At 52.7% G+C, this 27,868-nt stretch overlaps 1 protein-coding gene across 1 annotated transcript; it reads right to left on the bottom strand.

Annotated features, from left to right (window-relative positions):
- Positions 1–537: 537 nt before the first annotated feature.
- On the bottom strand, positions 538–27,581 carry LOC148645790 (uncharacterized). The gene is made up of 41 exons (XM_088611087.1): positions 27,411–27,581; positions 26,692–26,817; positions 26,390–26,507; positions 25,745–25,883; positions 25,546–25,656; positions 25,310–25,379; positions 25,074–25,211; positions 23,947–24,111; positions 22,712–22,806; positions 22,508–22,634; positions 22,146–22,401; positions 21,959–22,011; positions 21,767–21,867; positions 20,184–20,335; positions 19,935–20,073; positions 19,557–19,667; positions 19,041–19,220; positions 18,573–18,812; positions 18,310–18,466; positions 18,046–18,174; positions 17,722–17,872; positions 16,875–16,918; positions 16,510–16,719; positions 9,320–16,033; positions 8,821–9,044; positions 8,255–8,429; positions 7,690–7,928; positions 7,270–7,453; positions 6,569–6,830; positions 6,288–6,466; positions 5,862–5,931; positions 5,502–5,614; positions 4,812–4,852; positions 4,557–4,679; positions 4,147–4,333; positions 3,976–4,074; positions 2,852–3,543; positions 2,520–2,648; positions 2,095–2,134; positions 1,732–1,855; positions 538–1,003 (listed from the first exon to the last, which is right to left on the bottom strand). Exons 1-41 carry the CDS (start codon positions 27,481–27,483, stop codon positions 793–795), a joined length of 12,891 nt encoding a protein of 4,296 aa, XP_088467213.1. The 5' UTR covers positions 27,484–27,581; the 3' UTR covers positions 538–792.
- Between the last annotated feature and the right edge of the window lie 287 nt (positions 27,582–27,868).

Raw genomic sequence — 27,868 nt, 5'->3', positions numbered from 1 at the left:
GCTCATTTCAAAACACAACAGGAGAAGTAAGCGGACAGTTGAACGCCAGGGGTTGGACAGGACGGGGGGACAACGGCGGGTCTCGGTCTGGGGAAAGACACGAGCTGCAGGTGTTGAAAAGCGACGAAGAGTCAGATCGATGGCCAGCTGGTACGCGGAGGAGGAAGTCTGACTCCTGGCTGAGATCGACTGAGCATCGGAGCAGCAAACGGGAAACTGATTGAAGGTTCAGGCAGCGTCGTATACTGTCTGTGCGAGACAGCGGGGCTCATGCAAGAGAGAGAGATGGGGAGCTCGTAAGTATTCGTAGCGTTCGGGAGAGGACTGGACTGTCAGGAGCGATTGCTAATCACTGACAGCGGAGTCTGGTTGAACCTGGTTGTTGTCGTCCCTCCCGACCTGCTGTTATAAACTCCCTTTTGCGCTGAGTCGTGGGGCGACTATGCCAGTGTGAAGGTGGACAGGGGGTACCGCTGTGCCACACTGGGAGGAGTTACCGCTGCAGATGTGTGATTCAAGGAGACACAGCAAGCCCACTTATAATGCAAACACTACAGTTTTATTGCAGCTACCAGAAGTTCCATACAAGCACATGTGAAACGCAGTAAAATACGATCAATGTCATATCCGTTGGCCTAATGGTACATGCAATATTTAGAAGTACATTGTTTTATTATATTATAGATGTGCTAATGTCATTATCACCCACTCAAGAAGAGGATATAAATATGAGACATGTATCTATGGGTCAGAGCCTGAAGCTCATGGCCAGTCGCCCTCCTGCTGTCCCGCTCACTGGCGGCCCCTGCTGGCCGTGACGAGGAGCAGGTCGCTGTACGAGTCCTGGCAGCGCGTGTCCTTGCAGCCGCACTCCTCGATGTGGGTGTAGGTGTAGGGCACGGAGGAGCCGTCCACACACTGCAGGGTCACGCTCCTCTGGCTGGTGCTGAGCTCCTGGCAGCAGCTGCACTTGTGCTGCATGGCGTTGGCCTCGGAGGAGTACCTGGGGGACACAGCACGGGGGTCAGGGCCTGGGGGCCTGGGGGAGTGTGGACACACCTGAGCGCTGGCCATGGACAGGGACAGGCTCCACCGGTCTCCACTGCACAGACTCTGAAAGGAGTTCCTGTGATGGCACTGACTGAGGGGTGGGGTTCCCTACTGGACGAGGACTGCATGTGTCTGAGATGATGAAGGACTGAGCTCTTGTCTCAGACACATCAGTAAAGAATTAAGATGTTCTGATTCCCTGCAGGCGAAATAATAATAAAATAATATAGAAAAACATATAAAGGTGATGCCTGTGGACAGTGGGGTACATCACACTGGAGAGGAGCTGACTGAGACTGGGGGTCCCCCTGCCCTGCAGACAGTGGGGTACAGTGTGCTGGATCAGGGCAGGAGCTGACTGAGACTGGGGGTTCCCCTGCCCTGCAGACAGTGGGGTACAGTGTGCTGGATAGGGGCAGGAGCTGACTGAGACTGGGGGTTCCCCCGCCCTGCAGACAGTGGGGTACAGTGTGCTCGATCAGGGCAGGAGCTGACCGAGACTGGGGGTCTCCCTGCCCTGCAGACAGTGGGGTACAGTGTGCTGGATCAGGGCAGGAGCTGACTGACACTGGGGGTCCCCCTGCCCTGCAGACAGTGGGGTACAGTGTGCTGGATCAGGGCAGGAGCTGACTGACACTGGGGGTCCCCCTGCCCCAGGCCCAGCAGCAGGGCAGTACTCACATGGAGTAGGTGCTGCAGGCGCCCTCGCAGGACGACACCTCCACAGTCGTGCTGGACACACAGCCCTCGTGTGTGATGGTGGTGGGCTTCTTCTGCACAGTGCAGCTCCTGGGCTTCTCATCGCCTGCAGACACACACGGAGGGCATCGTTACTCAGCTGACAGCACAGCCCTGGCTCTGTGCTCTGCTCACATCCTCATGCAGCAGAGGAGGAAGCCCAGTCCTGCCTCGTACTCCTCCACCTTCCCTTCTTCATCTGACTATCTGCTCAACATCCTCAGCTGTTGGTGAGAGACGCTCCAGCCCTGAGAGGAGGGGGTTTTCAGTTTGTGTGAAACCCTGTGTCCAGCTGGCTGTACTTACAGATCTGACAGCAGCCGTCGTCAGTGTAGCGAATGGTGCCCTGAAACAGAAAACGATTTATATCAGTATGGTGCCACGTGACCAGTACTCATTAACCCAGCCAGGAGCCAGTCTGATGCCCAGTGTATTACTGTAGCCCAGTCTAGTGACAGTCTGATGCCCAGTGTATTAGCCCAGTCTAGTGCCAGTCTGATGCCCAGTGTATTAGCCCAGTCCAGTGACAGTCTGATGCCCAGTGTATTAGCCCAGTCTAGTGCCAGTCTGATGCCCAGTGTATTAGCCCAGTCTAGTGCCAGTCTGATGCCCAGTGTATTAGCCCAGCCTAGTGACAGTCAGATGCCCAGTGTATTAGGTCAGTCTAGTGCCAGTCTGGTGCCCAGTGTATTAGTAGAGTCTAGAGTGAGGTTTGTATCCAGGAGACTCACAGGGACACAGTCATCAGGGTGGAACACCTGGCAGGCTTTCCTGGTGCTGATGGGCACGTACTGCCCGTTGATCATGAAGCACTGGTAGAGTGTGCAGTTGTCTCCAGGGAAGGTGATGTTCTGTCCAGGCTGTGAGGGGAGAATGGAGAGGTGCTCCTGTGATGAGTGTTAATGAGATCCAGGGGCAGGTGTAGCAGTGGCAGTAGTATCAAACCCAGCAGTTTGTAGCAGTGTAGTAACAGTAGAACTAGAAGCATTGTAATAAATGTCAGTGAGAAGTAGGTCCATCACACACCCCTGTCCCCTGAGACTGAGACAGTGCTCTTACTCACCTTCAGCTCATACAGAGGGCTTTCACCATTTCCACTCGGATTCCCACTGCTGCCTGTTGGTGTGGGGTTGTCATTGTTGCCTTTCGGTGTTGTGTTGTCACTGTTGCCTTTAGGTGTTGTGTTGTCATTGTGGCCTTTAGGTGTTGTGTTGCCATTGTTGCCTTTTGGTGTTGTGTTGTCATTGTTGCCTTTAGGTGTTGTGTTGTCGTTGTTGCCTTTAGGTGTTGTGTTGTCATTGTGGCCTTTAAGTGTTGTGTTGCCATTGTTGCCTTTAGGTGTTGTGTTGTCATTGTTGCCTTTAGGTGTTGTGTTACCTTTAGGTGTTGTGTTGTCATTGTGGCCTTTAGGTGTTGTGTTGTCATTGTTGCCTTTAGGTGTTGTGTTGCCATTGTTGCTTTTAGGTGTTGTGTTGCCAGTGTGGCCTTTAGGTGTTGTGTTTCCATTGTTGTCTTTAGGTGTTGTGTTGTCATTGTGGCCTTTAGGTGTTGTGTTGTCATTGTTGCCTTTAGGTGTTGTGTTACCTTTAGGTGTTGTGTTGTCATTGTGGCCTTTTGGTGTTGTGTTGTCATTGTTGCCTTTAGGTGTTGTGTTACCTTTAGGTGTTGTGTTGCCATTGTTGCCTTTTGGTGTTGTGTTGTCATTGTTGTCTTTAGGTGTTGTGTTGTCATTGTTGCCTTTAGGTGTTGTGTTGCCTTTAGGTGTTGTGTTGTCATTGTTGCCTTTAGGTGTTGTGTTGCCTTTAGGTGTTGTGTTGCCACTGTTGCCTTTAGGTGTTGTGTTGCCATTGTTGCCTTTAGGTGTTGTGTTACCTTTAGGTGTTGTGTTGCCATTGTTGCCTTTTGGTGTTGTGTTGTCATTGTTGTCTTTAGGTGTTGTGTTGTCATTGTTGCCTTTAGGTGTTGTGTTGCCTTTAGGTGTTGTGTTGCCATTGTTGCCTTTAGGTGTTGTGTTACCTTTAGGTGTTGTGTTGCCATTGTTGCCTTTTGGTGTTGTGTTGTCATTGTTGTCTTTAGGTGTTGTGTTGTCATTGTTGCCTTTAGGTGTTGTGTTGCCTTTAGGTGTTGTGTTGTCATTGTGGCCTTTTGGTGTTGTGTTGTCATTGTTGCCTTTAGGTGTTGTGTTACCTTTAGGTGTTGTGTTGCCATTGTTGCCTTTTGGTGTTGTGTTGTCATTGTTGTCTTTAGGTGTTGTGTTGTCATTGTTGCCTTTAGGTGTTGTGTTGCCTTTAGGTGTTGTGTTGTCATTGTTGCCTTTAGGTGTTGTGTTGCCTTTAGGTGTTGTGTTGCCACTGTTGCCTTTAGGTGTTGTGTTGCCATTGTTGCCTTTAGGTGTTGTGTTGCCAGTGTGGCCTGTGCTGCCAGTGGGAGTGGTGTTGCCATCGGTGTTGCCAGTGCTGCCCGGGATGTTGGGCATGGGGAAGACACAGGCAACCTGGGTGCACTTTCCACAGCACTGGCCAGGGACCTCCTGGTATCGGAAACCCTGTGGTTTGAGGAAAGAGCACAGTTAACAGCAGAGGCAGGGCTGTGGAGACACACGTGTGAGGGGCTTCAGTCCCAGCAGGGGCCCCCTAACAAGCAAAGGCTCAACAGCTGCCTTGTGCTCTGAGAGTCTCCTTCCTTCATCTACACACTTTCCAGGCTCTGTCCAGTTCTCCTCTATCAATCGCACCAGTAGGACATCAGAGCTGTATCACTTCTCTCACCGCTGGGCAGTTCCTGTCGCACGTCTGCTTCCTGCACTGCATCTGGTGCAGCTGTGTGAAGGGGTCTATCTCAGAGGTGCACTGACACTCCTCGCACAGGGACACCGGCACGATCACCCCAGGCTGCACAGGACAGGACAGGAGACATGTGACACATCCTCACCACGGCACCGCGCAGCTCTTCCAGGGGTTCAGGGGTGCACAGACCTCCCCTGCTCTCCGAGTGGCCCTAGGAGGGGGGAGGGTCTCTCTTACCTGGTACTCGATGTTGTTCAGGACACAGACGTTCCTGGGCTCTGCAAATGCAGAATGAGCACCGTTAACAACACAAGATCAGTCAATCAGTCATATAAATCCTGCACTGGACATCTTAGATATTGGATATCTTGAGTACAAAATGAGGATAATTTTGTCCTTGACTAGACTCTGTGACTTGGGAACTGAAAGAGTTTCACATAGCTGGATTCTGATCTCTGTCTTGGTTCTGTTTCACACTGGAGCCACTCAGAGTGGCTGTGGGCCTGTGAGGTCCTGTGTCTGAACTTTCCCCAGTGTGGTCCAGTGCAGTGGACTATCTCCATCCACCCCATCTTTGTCCCTAACGAGCTGCTTGAATCCTCCCTCATTCAGATCAGTTACCCCAGCAAAGCTCACTGTTTGAGTCAGCCCTCTCCCCCACCTCAAGCAGACTGCTGAAACAGGACAGATCAGGTTGCAGACTGCATCCATCAGATCACACATGAATCATGTCTGCGTCATGCATGAATTCATGTCGGGGTACTAGAGGCTGGAAACACTGTGCAGCTTCATATTGGGCTGTGGTGGGCCCCTATTGTCAAACAGCTCAGGTACAGATCCTTGAGCGTTACTTGTGCTGCAGAAATCAATCAGAGAAAGACAGAGGTCTTGTGAGCGAGTCGGGGGTCAGTCGGTCAGCAGGCTCACCGCAGGAGGACACGCAGATATCCGAATGGGGGCTGGACAGCATGGTTCCATTGGGACAGAAACAGCCCTCGGCCAGATGAGACCTTTCACTGCTGACAAATTCCTCATTATACCTTTGATACAGGGATGACACAAAGAAACAGTTTTATAAAGTTTTTTTATGTGTGCAGGATATATCCAATTGACACAATATCTATGCAATCTTAGAGACAATGGCAGATAATTCATGACTATATAAGTTAGAAGCTCAGTGCCTCAAAGACAGACAAAGACAAACTGTGACAGAGAGACTGAAGCCCCTTCTCTCAGCAGCTGCAGGAGGTTGTCATTCCCAGGAGCCCCTGAACTGTCTGGCTGTACCTGTGATTGCAGGTGAGCTCCACCTCGGACCCACAGGCTCTGTACTCCTTCCCACTGGGACACGGGAACACTGCAGAGACACAGCAGCAGAGTGTCAGGATAGGACAGGACACAGTGAGAAATCAGCACAGGAGACATGGCAGACAGGTCCTCTTAAGTCACTGCCGACCAGAAATACCTCTTCTTGAGTTCTGACTCAGATTCCACTGCTCATGATAAGAATCTGGTGCAAAACATTTCACTTTCATGGTGTGATCAAATTGGCACTGCATGATCTCAACAGGTCACTGATGTTGCTTTTAGGTAACAGGATGGGCGCTCAGGGAAACAGCACGGCCCCTGTAGAGGTACGAGGGGCTGATCCGGACAACATGGGCGCAGAGCAGTGCCGTGTCCTTCAGCAGTGAGTATCGAGCTGAGACTCACAGCACTGGCCCCCAGTGTGGGTCCTCCAGTCGATGCAGACTTCCTGCTCTGCACACAGGGCGGCGTAGCTCTCCAGACCGCTGCACTCCACGTCCGCATCGCCCAGCTCGCAGGCGTCCGCCACGCAGGACTGGAAGAAGGGCTCTGGAGGGACCAGGGCGTGGCAGGGCCGGAAGACTCTGTGGCAGAGAGGAGCAGGCTTATCTCCGTGAAGCAACAGAGCAGGTCCCCGACCCCAGAGCAACACTGTGAGGGCAAGCTGAGTCTGCAGGGTGACTCACTCGCTGTGGATGAGGTCGCAGAGGGCAGACTTGCAGGGGGTGGTCTGGGTGGACGGGACAGTGGTCGGGGTCCCAGTGGGGCGGGAAGGCGTTGGCGCCGTGGTGGGCTGTGAAGTTGGCGCGGCCGTGGTGGAGATGGGCTGCTCACAGGCTGACTTGTTCTGGCCAGGAGCCAGCCACTCCTTGGCCATCTTGGTGCAGGAGTCTGCGATGTCGCCGCTGGGCAGCTGGCAGTCGTCCGCCCTCTGGTTGGTGCAGGTGCCTGTGGAGGAGGAGCTGCGCTTGAGCACTGGTGTTGGAAGGGAAGGGTCAAAGCCCTCAGAGGGTCAGACAGCTCCAGGAGAAGTGAGAAAATCAGAAGAGTTGCCTGTTGTGTGTTTCTACACTCTCACTCCAGGGCTGAGTTTGTTACTCAGTGTGCCTCTGCCTAACTTCCACAATTCAAATCCTAGGCCTCTTAGACTTTCTAAAAATGATCTTAGAGTCCTGTAAGATCCCACACACCACAATTTCATTCTGCTGCACTCAGTAAAAGCTGCACAGCACTGGCAGGAGGTGATCAAGCAGTAGTACAGAACACAGTTATCTGTGCCCTGATTTAGGTGGAGTTAGTTACAATCCAGAGGACGTCATGTGGTAACTGGCACTGAGTGGGACACTCTGGCCTCAGCTGGTGCTTTCCGAACAAAGCAGACACTCACCGCACAGCCCCTCGGTGTTGTGGGAGAAGAGTTTGTACGGCACGCTGACCACGAAGACCATGCCCGCGTACGCCACGTCCACATTGATGTCCACGATCTGCACGCTCAGGCTGACGCCGGTGGAGGAGATCTTGAAGCCGCTCCTGTACAGGCTGGGGAAGACTCGTCGGCCGTTGAAGAAGACCTGCGGCAGGTCAGACCGGAGAGAGAGAGGGAGAGGGGTCGACGCTCGGTCAGGGTAGCAGGACCCTGAATTCGGACAGTATTTGAACGTTTTTACAGTGCACTTGTGAACAAACGTGGGGACAGGAACATGCGACTCTGCAGCTCCAGGTCAGGAAGGATCTGGGGCCACAGAGCCGGAACAGAAGCCTCGAGAGGCCAGTGCTGGCGCAGGGGCCAGCGGGTGCTGCTGGTTACCAGGTTCTGGCGGTCCCTCTGGGTCAGCGTGACCTCGTTGGCCTGGTAGAAGATGCGCAGGGTGCGGGCGCAGCGCCCCCTCCTGCGGCCGTGGCAGTCCCCGTCGTCCACGTAGACGCGGAAGTGGTCGAGCCGCGGGGCGACCTGCTGCACCAGCACGTGTGTGCACGGCCCGCTGTAGGGGTAGTACGTCCCGTCGAAGGTCATGTGGTGGCGGTACCCCCAGCCGGCGCACACGCCTGTCAGAGAGGGAGGAGGGGGGGTGAGGACAGGAGGTCCTCAAGAGGAGGAGGCTCAGCTGGAGAAGAGCTGAGGAAGAGCAATTCATCACAGCTGCTTGGGCTCCTGGGTTTCAGCAGCAGCAGGCAGATTCGTTTGCATTTGAGCTGCTCCGAGGAAGCAGTTAGAGACTGAAATGTCTTCATGTGCTCCGGTACAGACTGTGGCCCTTGCTCTGCCTGTGTTGAGATACATGGGCTGAAAGCAACACGCTCCTCTCTGAGACACTTGGCATGACTGTGTCTCGGGCGTCCCACCCCTGCCCTCGGGCAGAGCAGAGACTCACATTCACACTCGTACTGGAAGCAGCAGCCCGTGGCGTCGTACACCTTGTGGGCCGGCCGGCCGTTGGCGCAGGTCAGCGGCTGCACCGGGCTGCACTTCACGGGCTGCACGGAGATCTGGTTGGGCCCCTCGCAGGTGGCGTAGGTGCACTTGTCTATCTTCCAGGTCTCGTTCAGCTGGGGGGACAAGTTCACAGGCTTGCGCTTCACAACTGTTCTCCTCCAGTCCCTTTAACAGAGCCCAGGAAGGAGGGGCCTGCAGCAGGAGTTTCAGTGAAGCAGTCTTATTGGTGTAAACTCTAGACACCATGATGCCTGCTGGTGCAATTCTCTCTGCCTCTTATTGTTGACTCCGATGTGAAGGAGGACTAAACCCTTTGTAGCTACTTAGTAAGTCTGCTGCAGTACATAGACAGGTTACTCTGGACAGCACTGTAAATGACAGCATTACAAGAGCCCTGTTGTCTGTGATTACTGACGTCAGTACCCTCGCCTCAGGGACAGACAGGAGACAGGGTCACATTCGGCATGAATCACAGACGCTGGAGGGGCTGGGCTGTGTCCTTACCTTTCTTGGCGGAAACACAGCAGAGCAGTCTTTCTCTGGAGCTGTGGTGGTCGGTAGTCCTGGGGTTGAGGTCTTGGGGGTCCCTGTTGTTGTCTCCGCAGTGGTGGCTGGGGCACTGGGAGTGGAGGGGCATTCCGTAACGTGTCTCTCAATCCCACAGGTGGCGTTGCAGTAAGCAATGTAGCACCACCCGCCATTGTCTGTCGTATTGTATATGGTGCTCCCTGAACAAAGACAAGCGAATGGACAGTCGTTTTTGATAATACTTTCAGAATGAGGTCTGTGTACATCACGGGGGTGAACTTTGTGAGGGAAGATGATTCTATTTAAAACCCCCGAATGCAATTTATAATCAACAAACTAGAGAGAAAGAAATGCACTTATCGTTTAAACCTTTTGTGGAAAATTTGTAGAAATGAGCCTCTCTGTTGTTAGATGTGTCCAGCATACTAAGCACAAAGACCCCAAACAAGGAATAACAAAAAGTCTCCAGCCTCACCAGGAGGAAGGTTCTGTTCCTGGAAGCGGCAGACACACTGTGTCCTGGCACTGGTCACCGAGGGGCTGGTCACCACCCGGGTGGTCTTCATGGGAGTGGTCTTCTCAGTAGTGGCAGGAGGGGATCCGGTAATGACTTTGGTAGTGGCAGCAGTCGTGCGTTTAGGTGTAGTAGATGCTACAGGTGTTGTAGGGTGTGGTGCAACAGTAGTCCGCTCACATGAGCCACAACACAAGAACCTCACCTCATAGTTCAGGCACATTTTCTGTGGGCCAGGCTGCCTCTGGTTGTAACACGTTAGTCCACCCTTCAGGTTACAGGTCGCGTTCTGATTGAGCTCAGAGAGTTTTGTCTTGGGGAAATCGACAGCTCTGCACTGAATGTTCCTGGGATTCACACACACCTCGAGTCCAGCTTTGCTAATTCCAGTGACATTCTCAAAATCTCCTCCAGATGATGCTGAGGGCTTGTTGACATCAAACCACTGCGTCCACCTACACAAGGGCTTACAGGCTGTAGTCTTATTGTGACTTACTGGGTGCGTTGATGTCACACGGGTACTGTGTCCTGGATGTGTCGTTCTGGTGACTCCAGGAGATGTTGAAGTTCTGGGTGTTGTGGTCCTCTTGGAAGTTACTGGACCTGAAGTAGCCCTGGTGGTTGATCCTGTAATGACTTTAGTTGTAGATCTGGGAGTGACGGTGGTCTTGACAGGAGTGGTTTTCAGAGAAGTTGGCAGGTGAGTAGGAGTTGTGGACTGGGGTTTTGTGGTGGTTACTGGGAGAGATGATGTCATGCGGGTACTTTGAGCCGGGCCTGTAGTTTTGGCAGTTGTGAAAAGAGTTGATGGTTTGGGTGTGGTTGTCCTCTCAGACGTCACAAAAGCTGAAGTAGATTTTGTCTCATGGCTCGTTTCTCCTTCTTTAGTTGTGGTTCTGGGAGTGATGGTGGTCTTGACAGGAGTGGTTTTCAGAGAAGTTGGCAGGTGAGTAGGTGTTGTGGACTGGGGTTTTGTGGTTGTTACTGGGAGAGATGATGTCATGCGGGTACTTTGAGCCAGACCTGTAGTTTTGGCAGTTGTGGGAAGAGTTGACGGTTTGGGTGTGGTTGTCCTCTCAGACGTCACAAAAGCTGAAGTAGATTTTGTCTCATGGCTCGTTTCTCCTTCTTTAGTTGTGGTTCTGGGAGTGATGGTGGTCTCCACAGGAGTGGTTTTCAGAGAAGTTGGCAGGTGAGTAGGAGTTGTGGACTGGGGTTTTGTGGATATCCGAGGGGTTGTGGTGGAGGCTGTAAATTTAGGAGTGGTTTTTACAGTAGTGGAAAATCCAGGTAATGTCTCTGTAGTAGCAATAGTCTGTCTTTGTGTTGTTTGTCCTGTAGTTATCCTTTCAATAGTGGTCTGAGCAGTGGTAGTCTTTCCAGGAGTTGTTTGTCCAGGAGACACATGAGAAGATGTTATTGATGGTATTCCAGAAGTGGGCTTTTCAGTTGTTTTCTTTTCAGTAGTAAACTCTGTAGTTCTTGTTTTGGTCGTTGCGGTAGATCGTTGTGAACTCATGGGAACTGCTGTGGATGTTGTCACAGTGTTACTATGTGCTGCTTCACTTGTAGTTTTCACGACCTGCGTTGTCTCCATGGTGCTTTTCAGAGACGTTGTCACCTGGCTAGTGGTTGTAGACAGGGGTTTTGTGGAGGCGTAAGGGAGAGTTTCTGGAGACGTTTTCTTGGAGGTTGTTTCCCTGGTGGTTCTTTCAGTAGTGGTCCAGGTGAAGTCTGGAGGTAGAGTCAGGTCGGGCATGGTTTCTGTTAGATCCAAAATGTAGCTTGATGTTGTCCGAATCCTAGTTGTCCGGGCTGTAGTTGTCCTTGTCTGAGAGGTCTGAGCAGATGTTTTCGTTACTGTTGGGATCACAGTGGACACAACCGCTCCAGTTACTGGGTGCGATGATGTTGCTTTGGTACTGTGTCCTGGACCTGAAGTAGCCCTGGTGGTTGATCCAGTAATGACTTTAGTTGTGGTTCTGGGAGTGATGGTGGTCTTGACAGGAGTGGTTTTCAGAGAAGTTGGCAGGTGAATAGTTGTGGACTGGGGTTTTATGGTGGTTACTGGGAGAGATGATGTCATGCGGGTACTTTGAGCCGGACCTGTAGTTTTGGCAGTTGTGGGAAGAGTTGATGGTTTGGGTGTGGTTGTCCTCTCAGAGGTCACAAGAGCTGAAGTAGATTTTGTCTCATGGCTAGTTTCTCCTTCTTTAGTTGTGGTTCGGGGAGTGATGGTGGTCTCCACAGGACTGGTTTTCAGAGAAGTTGGCAGGTGAGTAGGTGTTGTGAACTGGGGTTTTGTGGTGGTTACTGGGAGAGATGATGTCATGCGGGTACTTTGAGCCGGACCTGTAGTTTTGGCAGTTGTGGGAAGAGTTGATGGTTTGGGTGTGGTTGTCCTCTCAGAGGTCACAAAAGCTGAAGTAGATTTTGCCTCATGGCTAGTTTCTCCTTCTTTAGTTGTGGTTCTTGGAGTGATGGTGGTCTCCACAGGAGTGGTTTTCAGAGAAGTTGGCAGGTGAGTAGGAGTTGTGGACTGGGGTTTTGTGGTTGTTACTGGGAGGGATGATGTCACCTGGGTACTTTGAGCTGGACCTGTTGTTCTGGAGACTGCTGAAGATGTTGAAGTCTTGCCTGGCGTTGTCTTGGATGTTATAGGTCTTGTGGTGTGTGGTATAGCTGTGGTCTTCTCACACAAGCCACAACACAAGAACCTCACTTCATAGTTCAGGCACATTTTCTGTGGGCCAGGCTGCTTCTGGTTGTAACACGTTAGTCCACCCTTCAGGTTACAGGTCGCGTTCTGATTGAGCTCAGAGAGTTTTGTTTTGGGGAAATCAACAGCTCTGCATTGAATGTTCCTGGGATTCACACACACCTTGAATCCAGCTTTGCTAATTCCAGTGACATTCTCAAAATCTCCTCCAGATGATGCTGAGGGCTTGTTGACATCAAACCACTGTGTCCACCTACACAAGGGCTTACAGGCTGTAGTCTTGTTGTGACTTACTGGGTGCGTTGATGTCACACGGGTACTGTGTCCTGGATGTGTCGTTCTGGTGACTCCAGGAGATGTAGATGTTCTGGGTGTTGTGGTCTTCTTGGAAGTTACTGGACCTGAAGTGGATTTGATGGTTGATCCGGTAATAACTTTATTTGTGGTTCTGAAAGTGATGGTAGTCTTCACAGGAGTGGTTTTTAGAGAAGTTGGCAGGTGAGTAGGAGTTGTGGACTGGGGTTTTGTGGTTGTTACTGGGAGGGATGATGTCACCCGGGTACTTTGAGCTGGACCTGTTGTTCTGGAGATTGCTGAAGATGTTGAAGTCTTGCCTGGCGTTGTCTTGGATGTTATAGGTCTTGTGGTGTGTGGTATAGCTGTGGTCTTCTCACACGAGCCACAACACAAGAACCTCACTTCATAGTTCAGGCACATTTTCTGTGGGCCAGGCTGCTTCTGGTTGTAACACGTTAGTCCACCCTTCAGGTTACAGGTCGCGTTCTGATTGAGCTCAGAGAGTTTTGTCTTGGGGAAATCAACAGCTCTGCATTGAATGTTCCTGGGATTCACACACACCTTGAATCCAGCTTTGCTAATTCCAGTGACATTCTCAAAATCTCCTCCAGATGATGCTGAGGGCTTGTTGACATCAAACCACTGTGTCCACCTACACAAGGGCTTACAGGCTGTAGTCTTATTGTGACTTACTGGGTGCGTTGATGTCACACGGGTACTGTGTCCTGGATGTGTCGTTCTGGTGACTCCAGGAGATGTTGAAGTTCTGAGTGTTGTGGTCTTCTTGGAAGTTACTGGACCTGAAGTGGATTTGATGGTTGATCCAGTAATAACTTTAGTTGTGGTTCTGAAAGTGATGGTGGTCTTCACAGGAGTGGTTTTTAGAGAAGTTGGCAGGTGAGTAGGAGTTGTGGACTGGGGTTTTGTGGTTGTTACTGGGAGGGATGATGTCACCCGGGTACTTTGAGCTGGACCTGTTGTTCTGGAGATTGCTGAAGATGTTGAAGTCTTGCCTGGCGTTGTCTTGGATGTTGTAGGTCTTGTGGTGTGTGGTATAGCTGTGGTCTTCTCACACGAGCCACAACACAAGAACCTCACCTCATAGTTCAGGCACATTTTCTGTGGGCCAGGCTGCTTCTGGTTGTAACACGTTAGTCCACCCTTCAGGTTACAGGTTGTGTTCTGATTGAGCTCAGAGAGTTTTGTCTTGGGGAAATCGACAGCTCTGCACTGAATGTTCCTGGGATTCACACACACCTTGAATCCAGCTTTGCTAATTCCAGTGACATTCTCAAAATCTCCTCCAGATGATGCTGAGGGCTTGTTGACATCAAACCACTGCGTCCACCTACACAAGGGCTTACAGGCTGTAGTCTTATTGTGACTTACTGGGTGCGTTGATGTCACAGGGGTACTGTGTCCTGGATGTGTCGTTCTGGTGACTCCAGGAGATGTTGATGTTCTGGGTGTTGTGGTCTTCTTGGAAGTTACTGGACCTGAAGTGGATTTGGTGGTTGATCCAGTAATAACTTTAGTTGTGGTTCTGAAAGTGATGGTGGTCTTCACAGGAGTGGTTTTTAGAGAAGTTGGCAGGTGAGTGGGAGTTGTGGACTGGGGTTTTGTGGTTGTTACTGGGAGGGATGATGTCACCCGGGTACTTTGAGCTGGACCTGTTGTTCTGGAGATTGCTGAAGATGTTGAAGTCTTGCCTGGTGTTGTCTTGGATGTTGTAGGTCTTGTGGTGTGTGGTATAGCTGTGGTCTTCTCACATGAGTCACAACACAAGAACCTCACCTCATAGTTCAGGCACATTTTCTGTGGGCCAGGCTGCTTCTGGTTGTAACACGTTAGTCCACCCTTCAGGTTACAGGTCGCGTTCTGATTGAGCTCAGAGAGTTTTGTCTTGGGGAAATCAACAGCTCTGCATTGAATGTTCCTGGGATTCACACACACCTTGAATCCAGCTTTGCTAATTCCAGTGACATTCTCAAAATCTCCTCCAGATGATGCTGAGGGCTTGTTGACATCAAACCACTGCGTCCACCTACACAAGGGCTTACAGGCTGTAGTCTTATTGTGACTTACTGGGTGCATTGATGTCACACGGGTACTGTGTCCTGGATGTGTCGTTCTGGTGACTCCAGGAGATGTAGATGTTCTGGGTGTTGTGGTCCTCTTGGAAGTTACTGGACCTGAAGTAGCCCTGGTGGTTGATCCTGTAATGACTTTAGTTGTGGTTCTGGGAGTGACGGTGGTCTTGACAGGAGTGGTTTTCAGAGAAGTTGTCACCTGGCTAGTGGTTGTAGACAGGGGTTTTGTGGAGGCGTAAGGGAGAGTTTCTGGAGACGTTTTCTTGGAGGTTGTTTCTCTGGTGGTTCTTTCAGTAGTGGTCCTGGTGAAGTCTGGAGGTAGTGTCAGGTCGGGCATGGTTTCTGTTAGATCCAAAATGTAGCTTGATGTTGTCCGAATCCTAGTTGTCCGGGCTGTAGTTGTCCTTGTCTGAGAGGTCTGAGCAGATGTTTTCGTTACTGTTGGGATCAACGTGGACACAAGCCCTCCGGTCTTGGGAACAGTGGTGCTTCCTGTCCTGACCTCAAAGGTGGATGTTGTGGTGCCTCGAGTGGTGCTTTTCACTGATCCTGTGGTAGTTGGCGATGCTCTGCTGGATGTGGGCGGAGCGACTGTGGTCTCACACTCGTACAGGCTGCAGCAGAGCACCCTGACCTTGTAGTCGTAGCAGAGCGGCAGGCGTCCACTCTGATCCGCGTTCCTGCACAGCAAACCCTGGGAGACATTGCACTGCACGACCTGTCCAACGTCCGCTATGCTCTTGTTGGGGAAATTCTCCGCACTGCACTCTATCTGGCTTGGCTGACCACAGATTTTTCCTCCGCTTTCCTTAATCCTGTCGTACGTTTCAAAGTCTCCTTCACTGGGGCCCACTGTGGGAAAATGGGTGTTGAACCACTGGGACCACTGACACTGGCGCTTGCAGGTGGTGGGGGAGCTGGTGGACAGGGAGGTGGGGACGCTGCTGGACGTGAATGCGATCTTGGTGGTTCTTGTGAGTGGAGTTGGAGCAGGAGTGCTCAGTTTGACTGGGGTCGTCTCAGTGGTCCGGGTATGTGCCTGCGTGGGCGTCATCCTCGTTGATGCCGTCTTGCTGGTGTGCCCAGGGGTTGTGAGCTTGCTGGTGTGGGCGGAGGTTGTCCTGGTGCTGGAGGAGGCAGTTGTCTTGATGGGCTTGGTGGTATACTTAGTGGTGCCGGAGACGGTGGACTTGTGAGGAGTGGATGTTGTGGGGGCAGGGGTGGTGCTGTGGCAGGGCTTGTAGCTGCAGCACAGGACTCGGATCTCATAGTTGTAGCAGAAGGGAGGGAACTGCTGAGAGTTGCGGCAGACCAAGCCCACGGACTTGTCACACTGGACCACCTGGGTGAGGTCACTGAGTGGCGTGTCTGGGTAGCTGCTGGCCCTGCACTGTATGTCGCTGGGTGTCTTGCAGATGGAGTAGCCTTTTTCCTGGATGGCTGTGAAAGTCTCTAAGTCTCCATCGCTTCTCACAATATCAGGTTGGTGGACATCGTACCAGACTGACCACTCACAGGTCTCCTCTTCACAGTGAGCAACAGAGGTTTTTGTTGGTCCTGCAGAAGTAGCTGTGAAGGAAGGCGGGGTAAAGGGCATTCATTAAAATATGAACCTGGGTTAAGGAAAAGGTTTGTCAGAACAATTGGTATAAAACTTTGAAGGGATGAAAGTGAGAAATTAGAAAGTGCTTTGCACTTCTTTCACACTGTAGAATAGTTATGATCAGTTTCTGAAGCATAAACACCCAAATAATTCAGACAAAAGAGAACTCCCTTAATTACAGAAATATCATGGTCTACCATTATCATCAGATATTTGGTTTTCTAGATCAAGCATCTGTTGTTTTTAATGTGTAAGGTAAAGCAAACTACAATGTAGTGAATCTCCAGGTTGTAATAAAAGTCAGGACTCGAACACTTTCCCAGACCCCTGCACTTCGCCTGCAGATTGTGAAGAGGCCCCATGAAGGAGCTGAGCCTGCAGCTCAATGGATTCTGTTGCTCTCCTGGTTCTAGAGGAGCTGCTGCAGACCCCTGGTCCTCACCTGGTCCTGAGGTGGTAGAGGCCGGCTGTCTTGTGGTGAACTGGAAGGGGGTTGTGGGCTTTGCAGTGGTCATGGCACAGGGCCACACCCGTCTCTGGATCGTGCTGTTGGGTCCGCAGACGGCCGACATGCAGCCTCCGATACTGTCGGTGGTGTTGTAGATCACAGCGTTCAGCGGGTACTCTTGCATCTCGTAGACACACTTGCATTCTGGAGTCAAAGGGAAATACGACAGCTCAAGAGACATGTGATGCCAAACAGTGCACAGTGTCTGAAGCAATCCAATTTGGAAACCGTGCCTGTGTGGTGAGTGTGTTCGTTATTTTATTGCATGAGGGGAAAGTGAATGAATGGCCTCTACTCACCTTTGGGTTCATGAGAACACTGTATTCCTTTCATTGAGCAATAGCTGCAGAGAATAAGAAGGAAGCAAACATGAAAGTATTCCATCTATAAATATGAAATAGAAATAAGAACTATTTTTTTCTGATTATCTAAGCAGATTTTACATTATTCCGTATAAGCTCTTAATATATTCATTTCAACGTTTATGTAATGTTGGTACAGCAAATAAAATTAGAACAGATTCCTTTATTCCTGTATGGGAACTGTCTGTTTCACACCACATCCTGCAACAAATGTGATGAAAAACAAATCTGTCATTTTCTATAATTTTCATAATGTTCATATGTAGTCAAATCTTGAAAGAGATGTGAAAGAAAGAGCCTCCTATTAAGGATTGAATGTTATTTTGTAGTCTGTCTTTAGTAAGGAGATCGGTCTGTGTGATTCAGAAAATCCTTAGGTTTGACCTTGAACAGGAGCTATTCTTACAGGACTGTTTGGCATGGTCTGACTGGCCCTATAATTCCACCCACTAGATGGAAAGCATCTTATGTTTACATTTTGAATGACTTCCATGTTTCCAGTTATATTTAGCATTGTGACAAATTCCTGCTGGAACATTAAACCAGTCTGAATGTCCTTCTCTCCTGGTCACCTTCCCATGTCTCTCCCTCCTGGTCACCTGGGAGAAATATCCTGAAAGGGGGTGAAGTTCTAGCAATTCTGTAATCAGCAAAGCAGCTGCTGATCTAAAGACAGAGACTCACACAGAAGCTGCTCATGTCATCCATGTTGCTGCAGGGCTGACTGGCTTAATGACAACAACCCTGTCTGTGCCCACAGCTGGGCTGCTCCTGCCAGTCTTACCAGGCCTCGCAGTTCTTTGTGGACGGCACTCTCTCTCCATTGCTGTAGCGTTTCCCATTGGCATCGTAGCAGCCGCACTGCCTCCTGGCCACACAGCGCATCGAGTCCTCGTCGAAGAAGGGCTTCTTGGGGGGACATTTGGGGTAGCAGCCTGTTCACCACAGTAGGACAGAGGGACACCAGCTTAGAGGTTTGAGGATGAACAGGTTTCTTTGCTTAAACATCCGTGCAAGATCAGAGGTCATGAGATAAACCTCATCATTAACCAGCAATTCTGCACCTTTTGTTTAGAGTCTTTGAAAGGCTCTGGAGTGACGTTCCTACCTTCCAGGGCTGGGATCTGACTGGAGCATTCCCCTGAGGGGTTCCTGCAGGTCTTCATGCAGGGCGAGCCACAGGGCTTGTAGTGCCACTCACACTCTCCAGGGGGGTTGTAGAAGTCACAGAACAGAGCTGGGGGAAGGAGAGAGAGAGTAACAGAAGCTGAACTCCTTGCAGCTCTACGTGCACTTTTGTATCATTGCTGGTGCACATTGGAGGGGAGTTAGCACAGCTTTAGCACAGGTTGTTCTCTCTAACTGTACTCACGGCACATCTGGGGGCTCCTCCAGGCCACACAAACCCCAGCTGCATTACAGGCCCCAGCGTAGGCAGCCACAGCTGTACAGAAGCACTCGCAGTCTCCTCCACTGTCACAGGCACAGGAGTCCGTCACACAGGCGTCGTAGTACGGAGTGGGGTCCACCTGCAGACAGGGGGACACAGAGATGTCTCACTTCTCACATACAGTATGATGACTTCCCATCTTCTCCTGCCCTGGGCTGCCTGCAGCTCCAGTGTGATCGCAGTACCTGAGAGTGGCAGGCTGTGAACACTCTGCTCTGGATGATGCTGCACTGTTTCTCTGCCCAGGACTTCCTGTAGGGGTTGGAGCTGCAGGGGTTCTTCTCCACAGTCTTATCTGGGCAGCTGGGAGACACTTTCCAGCTGTTCCCAAACTGCTGGGCGCTGACCACCAGCTCCCGGCTCATGACGGTGAAGTCATTGCTCCCTTTGCCATCGTAGTTCCCACACAGGCCACAGGTTTTACCCTGGAAAGGGAGAAGGGGAGAGAAGGAGCAGGAGAGAGGGGAGAGGAGAGACAATGAGTTGTTCAGATTTTCCAGGGCATTTTGTGGTATGTTCCTTTCTGACTCATGTGTAATACATTCCTCACTCAGAATGCAATGAGAAGTGATGGGTTTTTTACAGTCAATGCTGAAAGCCCTGTGTTTGGCTCCTTATCATGAGCATAGTGAGATCTCTGTGGGTCTCTTTACCTTGAAGGAGGGGCTGAGCTTGATGGCCAGGCTGGTCCTCTTGTCCCACAGTAGTATCAGCCCATTGCTTGCCTCCACCACCAGGTACATGCCCATGTGGCTGATCTTGTAGGGCACGTCGGCGCCAGTGTCTCTCGTCACCACCTCGTAGCGCCCCTCAGACAGACGCAGCTCGTTTTTCTGCAGGAGCAACATGCCGATCCGTTACTCAGAACTGCAGTCAGCACAGACAGTAGCAATCTGATGATTTCTGGGAGGAGGGGGAGATGTCATCAGAGTGTCTGGCTTATAAGTATCCGGCTGCCCCTCCACACAGTTAATTTAACCCACTTCCCATGAAGACTCGTGCTCTGGTGTCTAAATTATGAGACAGTGTGAGAGTGAGTTGGAAGTAGAAAGGGAACAGGGGTAAGTCTAGCTGTAGGCGTCCTGTCCTCAGGGTGGCGATGTGGTTCTCCAGGCAGGAGGGACAGTTATGATCCCCTGAGAGCTGCAGGCAGGGTAGCGGAGTCTCACCCCCAGGAAGAGCTTGATGGCCTTGGAGCAGGTGGTCCCAGTGGTGCCACAGGGGATGTTCTCAGTGATCACCCTGAAGGTGCCGTTGTCTGGGCTGCTGCTGCAGTAGTCCTGCACACAGGAGAGAGCAGGGGTGAGAGACACAGCCTGGGTGGTCTGTGGGACATTGCCTGAGTCGAGGACTTTTGGGGAGACACGCAGGTGGGAGGTCAGATTCACGGGTCTCTGCTCGTGTGTGAGGCTGTCCGACTCTGGAGAGTTTACTCCCCGTGTCGCAGAAGCAGGGAAACGGGCGATTGGAAGGAGGAAGGAGGGTCCTGGTGGCTCTCTCTTCGGACTGGGGACCACTCTGGGGGCCCTCCCCGGCGCAGTGCATACCTGACTCAGGGTGTATTCACACTCGCCATTGAAGTCGAACCTCTTCCCATCGAAGGTGTGGTAGTGCCCATCTCCATAGATGGTGCAGGAGCCCTGGCACTGCCTGTCCGTGCATTGCCACTTCCTGGCATTGCAGGTGCTGGAAACAGGAGAGGGGACATTTTTAATGCAGCATTGTTGAAATATGGCTTCACGTTGTGTCATTGTTGTGAAAGGGGAGTTGCAGGTAAAACACAATGGTCAGCCCACCAGGTGTTGCAGCCGACTTGGATTTTCTCCCCAGGCTTGTACTCCAGTCCGTTGTGGACGCAGGGACACTGGGAGACGGGGACACAGCGTCCATGGCCGTTGGACACCAGGCCCTCTGGACACACGCAGCCAGAGATGCACTGTGTGCTGATCTGCAGGGAGCACAGGGTCAGGATTAGCCAGTACAGGATGACCTCTAGAGGGCAGTGGAATGCAGGTGACAGTACAGTGTGTGCAGTCTGTGTTTGGTGTGACAGTGCTGTGTGTGTTTGGAGTGACAGTACAGTGTGTGACAGTGCTGTGTGTGCAGTCTGTGTTTGGTGTGACAGTGCTGTGTGTGTTTGGAGAGACAGTACAGTGTGTGACAGTGCTGTGTGTGTTTGGAGTGACAGTACAGTCTGTGACAGTGCTGTATGTGTTTGGAGTGACAGTACAGTGTGTGACAGTGCTGTGTGTGTTTGGAGTGACAGTGCTGTGTGTGCAGTCTGTGTTTGGTGTGACAGTGCTGTGTGTGTTTGGAGTGACAGTACAGTGTGTGACAGTACAGTGTGTGCAGTCTGTGTTTGGTGTGACAGTACAGTGTGTGTTTGGAGTGACAGTACAGTGTGTGACAGTACAGTGTGTGCAGTCTGTGTTTGGTGTGACAGTGCTGTGTGTGTTTGGAGTGACTGTACAGTGTGTGACAGTACAGTGTGTGCAGTCTGTGTTTGGTGTGACAGTGCTGTGTGTGTTTGGAGTGACTGTACAGTGTGTGACAGTGTTGTGTGTGTTTGGAGTGACAGAACAGTGTGTGACAGTTCAGTGTGTGCAGTGTGTGTTCAGAGTGACAGTACAGTGTGTGATGGTGCCGTGTGTGTTTGGAGTGACAGTACAGTGTGTGCAGTGTGTTTTCAGAGCGACACTATAGTGTGTGACACAGGGCTGTGTGTGTAGTGTGTTTTCGGAGTGACACTATAGTGTGTGACACAGTGCTGTGAGTGTAGTGTGTTTTCGGAGCGACACTGTAGTGTGTGACAGTGCTGTGTGTGTAGTGTTTTTTCGGAGTGACACTATAGTGTGTGACACAGTGCTGTGTGTGTAGTGTGTTTTCGGAGCGACACTATAGTGTGTGACACAGTGCTGTGTGTGTAGTGTGTTTTCAGAGTGACACTAAAGTGTGTGACACAGTGCTGTGTGTGCAGTGTGTTTTCAGAGCGACACTATAGTGTGTGACACAGTGCTGTGTGTGTAGTGTGTTTTCAGAGTGACACTATAGTGTGTGACACAGTGCTGTGTGTGTAGTGTGTTTTCGGAGCGACACTATAGTGTGTGACACAGTGCTGTGTGTGTAGTGTGTTTTCAGAGTGACACTATAGTGTGTGACACAGTGCTGTGTGTGTAGTGTGTTTTCGGAGCGACACTATAGTGTGTGACACAGGGCTGTGTGTGTAGTGTGTTTTCGGAGCGACACTATAGTGTGTGACACAGGGCTGTGTGTGTAGTGTGTTTTCAGAGCGACACTATAGTGTGTGACACAGTGCTGTGTGTGTAGTGTGTTTTCGGAGCGACACTATAGTGTGTGTCACAGGGCTGCGGTGACTCACACAGTCGGTGTCCAGTGTCCTGCAGCTCTTGTGACACTCCGCTCCAGGGGAGCCCGGCTGAATTTTGGAACAGTCCAGGAAGATCATCGGCTTCGTGCACTCTGGAGGAGAGAGCGAGGCAAGAGGCCGCTTAGTTCCTTGTGCTTAATCTAGCCACAGTCTCACGAATCATTTCAGTCCAGAGGAGAGTACCTGGTTTCAGGGGGGTCGACCCCATGCAGTTCAGTGTTCCCCTGCTGCATGTGCTGAAAGAGGAACAGAGATCATCAAGACCATCACTCTCTTGGATCAAAGCAAGAGCAGCAAATTCATCTTCTGATTCCCAGCAGTGCACTGTGGAAATGTGCCTCTCGGACCCCTCCGGCAGACAGGAACTCACCACAGAGTCCCGTCCCTGGTCACGGTCTCGCCAGTTGGCACCACTGTGCCCTGGTAGTAGCAGGGGCACTGTGAAGGTGGCACACATTTGCCCTCCTCGTCCATGTAGGTCCCCTTGGCACAGCCACAGCCGTCCACAGGCACAAACTGGACGCCACAGGTGGGGTCAGGCTGGCTGAGGGAGCGGCAGGTGCGATTACAGCTGGTCATGCTGTAGCCAAAGACCAGAGTCCTGGGGCAGGTGCTGGAGTACTTGGCTGAAGGAAGGGAGAACCAGGGTTTCAGTCACAGGAACACTCCCTTCAGGTGTCTGAACTTCCTGCCCTGAAAGCTCCCAGGTCCCTGGCTATTGCAGACACTTACTGCAGACACTGGCTCTCCAGCCGTCCAGCTGCACCCCCTTAGCAGCACAGGCACGGACGTACGAGGAGATGGCAGCACACATACAGGCCTCACTCTTCTCACAGTTACAGCTGTCGTACATGCAGTTCTGGGGGCACAGGAGCAGGTATTAGGGGGGTCGGGGAGCAGCTGCAGGGGACAGAGGTGAGCGAGGAGCTGCTGTACCTTCTCGTAGGAATCGGGGAGGACTTCACCATGACAGGCAGCGAAAGGACCTTTCTTCTGGGACAGCAGGGAGCACCAGCGCTTGGCAAACTGCTCTGTGAGGGGAAGCACAGCAGCAGGTGAGAGAGAGGCCTGATGACTGAGATCTGCCCTGAGCCACGCTGAGGACACTGGACACTGACATCACTGAGCACACAGGCACAGAGCTCGCAGACCAGGCCTGACTGAACACACAGGCACAGACCTCACTGGGCACACAGGCACAGAGCTCACAGACAAGGCCTGACTGAACACACAGGCACAGAGCTCACTGACACAACCTCACTGAGCACACAGGCACAGAGCTCGCAGACAAGGCCTGACTGAACACACAGGCACAGACCTCACTGGGCACACAGGCACAGAGCTCACAGACAAGGCCTGACTGAACACACAGGCACAGAGCTCGCAGACCAGGCCTGACTGAACACACAGGCACAGACCTCACTGGGCACACAGGCACAGAGCTCACAGACAAGGCCTGACTGAACACACAGGCACAGACCTCACTGGGCACACAGGCACAGAGCTCGTAGACCAGGCCTGACTGAACACACAGGCACAGACCTCACTGGGCACACAGGCACAGACCTCACTGGGCACACAGGCACAGAGCTCACAGACAAGGCCTGACTGAACACACAGGCATAGACCTCACTGGGCACACAGGCACAGAGCTCAGAGACAAGGCCTGACTGAACACACAGGCACAGACCTCACTGGGCACACAGGCACAGAGCTCACAGACAAGGCCTGACTGAACACACAGGCATAGACCTCACTGGGCACACAGGCACAGAGCTCAGAGACAAGGCCTGACTGAACACACAGGCACAGACCTCACTGAACACACAGGCACAGACCTCACTGGGCACACAGGCACAGAGCTCGCAGACAAGGCCTGACTGAACACACAGGCAAAGAGCTCACAGACACAACCTCACTGAGCACACAGGCACAGAGCTCAGAGACCAGGCCTGACTGAACACACAGGCACAGAGCTCAGATGTCTCAGATGTCTCCGAGAGGTTCAGTGGCTGGAGCTACTCTATGTACTGCCCAAGAAGCACGAGCCAGAAGCCAAGCTGGGAACCAGAATATGAGGAGTTTCATCCGATTCCGATTTTTCAGGGGGTCTGGGCGCTGGTACCACGTGTGTGTGGGACAGCGGGTGAGCAGGGGCAGGAGCTGCGTACCGTTCTCCGCGCTCAGACTGCAGGGGCTCTCGAAACTGTCCTTCACGTCCAGGCAGCTGCCTCTGCTCTTCCAGCTGTTGCCGAAGGCTGAGGCCGTCCCCTCCACAATCCCACCCGGAGCTTGGAAATCGTCTGTCTGCACGTCGTTGTAATTCCCACAGAGCCCTGGGACAGAGAGCAGAGGGGCAGGACACCGTGAGACTCAGAGACAGAGGGAGACAGAGGGAGACAGAGGGAGAGACAGGAGGGAACAGAGAGAGAGACAGAGGGGGAGACAGAGAGAGGACCAAGGGAAACTGGAGGAGACAGGAGGGAGAAGGGAGGTTCACAGAGGGAGACAAGATGGACACAAAGGAAGGTTGAGAGAGACAGGAGGAGACACCGAGGGACAGAGGCAGACAGGAGGAGACAGAGGCAGACAGAAGGGAGGACAGAGACACAGAGAAACACAGGGGGTCACATAGAGAAATAGAGAGATGCAGAGACAGACAGTTGGACACAGAAAGAGACAGAGGGACATAGAGAAAGAGATAGGAGGAGACATAGGTAGACAGGAGGGACACAGAGAGAGAGACAGGAGGAGACAGAGGCAGACAGGAGGGACTAAGAGAGAGACAGAGGCAGACAAAGGGACGCAGAGAGAGACAGGAGGGGACAGAGGCAGACAGGAGGGACACCGAGAGAGACAGAGGCAGACAGAGGGACACCGAGAGAGACAGGAGGGGACAGAGGCAGACAGGAAGAGACAGAGGCAGACAGAGGGACACTGAGAGAGACAGAGGCCGACAGGAGGGACACAGAGAGAGACAGAGGGACACTGAGAGAGACAGAGGCAGACAGAGGGACACAGAGAGAAGCAGGAGGGGACAGAGGCAGACAGAGGGACACTGAGAGAGACAGAGGCAGACAAAGGGACACAGAGAGAGACAGGAGGGGACAGAGGCAGACAGGAGGGACACTGAGAGAGACAGAGGCAGACAGAGGGACACCGAGAGAGACAGAGGCAGACAGAGGGACACTGAGAGAGACAGAGGCAGACAGAGGCAGACAGAGGGACACTGAGAGAGACAGAGGCCGACAGGAGGGACACCGAGAGAGACAGAGGGACAGCGAGGCGGCTGTCCTACCGCAGGTCTGCTCCCGGTACGAGGGCTGCAGGCTGACGTAGAGCTGCAGCAGGGGGGAGCGCTGGAGCAGCAGCTGCAGGCCCAGCCTGGTGTGGATCACAGTGTAGGAGGAGGAGGGCGTGAAGACGGTCAGGTTATCTGTGAGGACGAGAGACAGGCTGCGTCAGCACACGGGCCCTCGCCCAGTCTCACAAGGACAAGAGCAGAGCAGAGCAGAGGAGAGGAGAGCAGCTCACTGGTGGCCACTGGCAGCTGGGACAGCATCCCGTTGACCAGGACGGAGCCGCTGGGCGTCACTGCTACCACCTGCAGGGGCACAACGCACACGTCAGAGGGGCACCTGCCTCCCTGCCACCCCAGCGCCAGGCCGGGGCCCATCGCCCACTGGGCACAACACAGCCGCTCGTTCTGCGCCACCAAGAGGCGGCAGGGCGTCTCTCTGCATGAGCGCGGCCTGTCTCTGAGGACTCACCGTGCTCGTGCCGGACACGGACAGGGTGACCGACTTCAGGCAGGTCTCGGTCTCCGTCAGCCCACACCTCACGATCTCCGCCACCAGGGTGAACTGGCCGCCAGAGCAGTCCTGTGGGGAGACGCAGACGGTCAGGTGGCCCTGCTGAGGCACACAGAGGGGCAGGTATCGGCGCAGGCGCAGCTGTCTGCTCAGGCACCTTGGCCAGGACGTAGGAGCAGTCTCCGTGGAAGGTGAAGGGCTTCCCGTCGAAAGTGGTGATGTGGGAGCCTCCCTCTACAGAGCAGGTTCTAGGACAGTCCAGGTCCTGGCAGCTCCACTGTCCCCCGACACAGGTGCTGCAGCCCAGACACACAGGGACACACAGGGACACGCAGAGACACAGGGACACAGAGAGACACAGAGACACACAGGGACACGCAGGGACACAGGGACACATAGAGACACAGAGGCACACATTGAGACACACAGGGAGACATATAGACACAGAGAGACACAGAGACACACAGGGGGACACAGAGCAGAGAGAAGAGGATCAGAGTCCCATTCATGCTGTTGTTGACCGAACATGTGTGCAGAGTGTCGTTCATGTGTGTTGCATACTGTTGCCTTGTGTGTGCAGTGTTGTACAGTTGCTGTGCAGCTCTGTGTGTGCAGTGCAGTGTTGTACAGTGGCTGTTCAGCTCTGTGTGCAGTGTTGTACAGTTGGTGTTCACCTGTGTGTGTGCAGTGCAGTGTTGTACAGTTGGTGTTCAGCTGTGTGTGTGCAGTGCAGTGTTGTACAGGTGGTGTTCAGCTGTGTGTGTGCAGTGCAGTGTTGTACAGTGTGCAGTGAGAGGCGTACCAGTTGCGACAGGCGCTGCTGTAGGACTGCCCTGAGGAGAAGGCTTTGCCATTGTGAGTGCAGGAGCACTGCTCCACCGGCACACAGCCCCTGTGGGTGATGTCGTCCAGGACAGTACCTGTCAGACAGGGGACAGTGTCCGTGAGAGACGGGTGAACTGACAAGCTGGCTGTGGGGGTTTCTTGCACATTGACAGGACACTTGTTCTCCCAGCACACAGCAGATAAGAATGATCTGATTTGAAATCCATGGTGTCAGTCCTGATTCCTGCAGCTGCACGCTGGGATGGGGGGTCTCTTTACCTGGGGGGCAGAAACAGCCGCTCCTACACTCCTTGGTACAGATTCTGCCCCCAGTGGGGTTGGAGCAGGTGGCCGTGCAGGAGCTCCCACACTCAGTGTACACCATGCTGCGGGGGCATGTCCTGGCTGCAGAGAAGACAGGAGGAGACAGGTGTTCAGGTCCAGAGGAGGACAGGCAGGCTCAGGTAGACAGGCAGGTTCAAGCACAGAGGTGGAGAAGTAGGCTCAGGTATACAGGTAGGATCAGGTATAGAGGTAGGATCAGGTATAGAGGTAGACAGCAGGCAGGCAGGTTCAGGGACACAGGTAGACACATTGGTTCAGGCAGACAGGAGCGTTCAGGTACACAGGAGAGTTTAGGTAGACAGGTTTACAGGATGGATCAGGTATACAGATAGACAGGTAGACAGGTAGGTTCAAGCAGACAGTCCCAGTTTGCTGTTTGCAGACAGTTCACAGTCTCCTCACACTTGTCACTGGATTGTTCTGATCCTGCATTGCTGTCATTGAAGTGTGAAACTTCAGTTTCAGTGAGAATGTTTGACCTGCTGACACTCAGTCCTGTCAGATCCAGCCCTGTCTGCTCCTCTAGGCTGCAGGATGCTGGAATCTCTGCCCTCTGCAGCACAGGGGCTCCCTGCTCCAGGAGGGCAGCAGGCGCGGAGCTGGGGCTCCTGTCTCACTGCTCCTACGTGCACTCAGATCCCCAGCATACTCACGGCAGAAGCTGGGGGTCCTCCAGTTCTGGGGGCGCCCCCCGGCGTGGGCGCACTGGCGGGAGTACTCGGCCATGGTGGCGCACAGGCAGTGGGACTGGTTCCTCTGTGGGCACTGGCACACGTCCGACACGCAGGCTGGCACTAAGGAGGCCGGGGGCACCAGGGCACTGCAGGAGGACAAGGCTGGGCTGGACAGGATCTGCTCACACAGGGCTCTCTGGACAGAGACACAGAGGCACTGGTCACTCACACACACTGGGCACTCAGACTCTCAGACACACTGGTCACACACACACACTGGTCAATCAGACACTCAGACACACTGGGCACTCACACACACAAACAACCACTGGTCACTCACACACACTGGTCAATCACACACTCAGACACACTGGTCACTCACTCACACTGGTCGTTCACACACACTGGTCACTCAGACACACAAACAACCACTGGTC

This window comes from Lepisosteus platostomus, chromosome 18, assembly GCF_059453375.1.
Source record: "Lepisosteus platostomus isolate fLepPlt1 chromosome 18, fLepPlt1.hap1, whole genome shotgun sequence".
Taxonomy (NCBI): domain Eukaryota; kingdom Metazoa; phylum Chordata; class Actinopteri; order Semionotiformes; family Lepisosteidae; genus Lepisosteus; species Lepisosteus platostomus.
The sequence above is the reverse complement of the archived record's forward strand: the minus strand, read 5'-3'. Positions and strand labels throughout refer to the sequence as shown.

Bases quoted from the DNA above. Each gene is read 5' to 3' on its own strand.
- LOC148645790 (XM_088611087.1), bottom strand. From the start codon at position 27,483: ATGGCCGAGTACTCCCGCCAGTGCGCCCACGCCGGGGGGCGCCCCCAG. The intron at 9,045-9,319 runs GTGAGGCTGGAG...GTCTTTGTTCAG, and splicing joins GGAACAGAACCTTCCTCCTG to GGAGCACCATATACAATACG. The intron at 4,853-5,501 runs GTGAGCCTGCTG...CTGCATTTGCAG, and splicing joins TATCTGCGTGTCCTCCTGCG to AGCCCAGGAACGTCTGTGTC.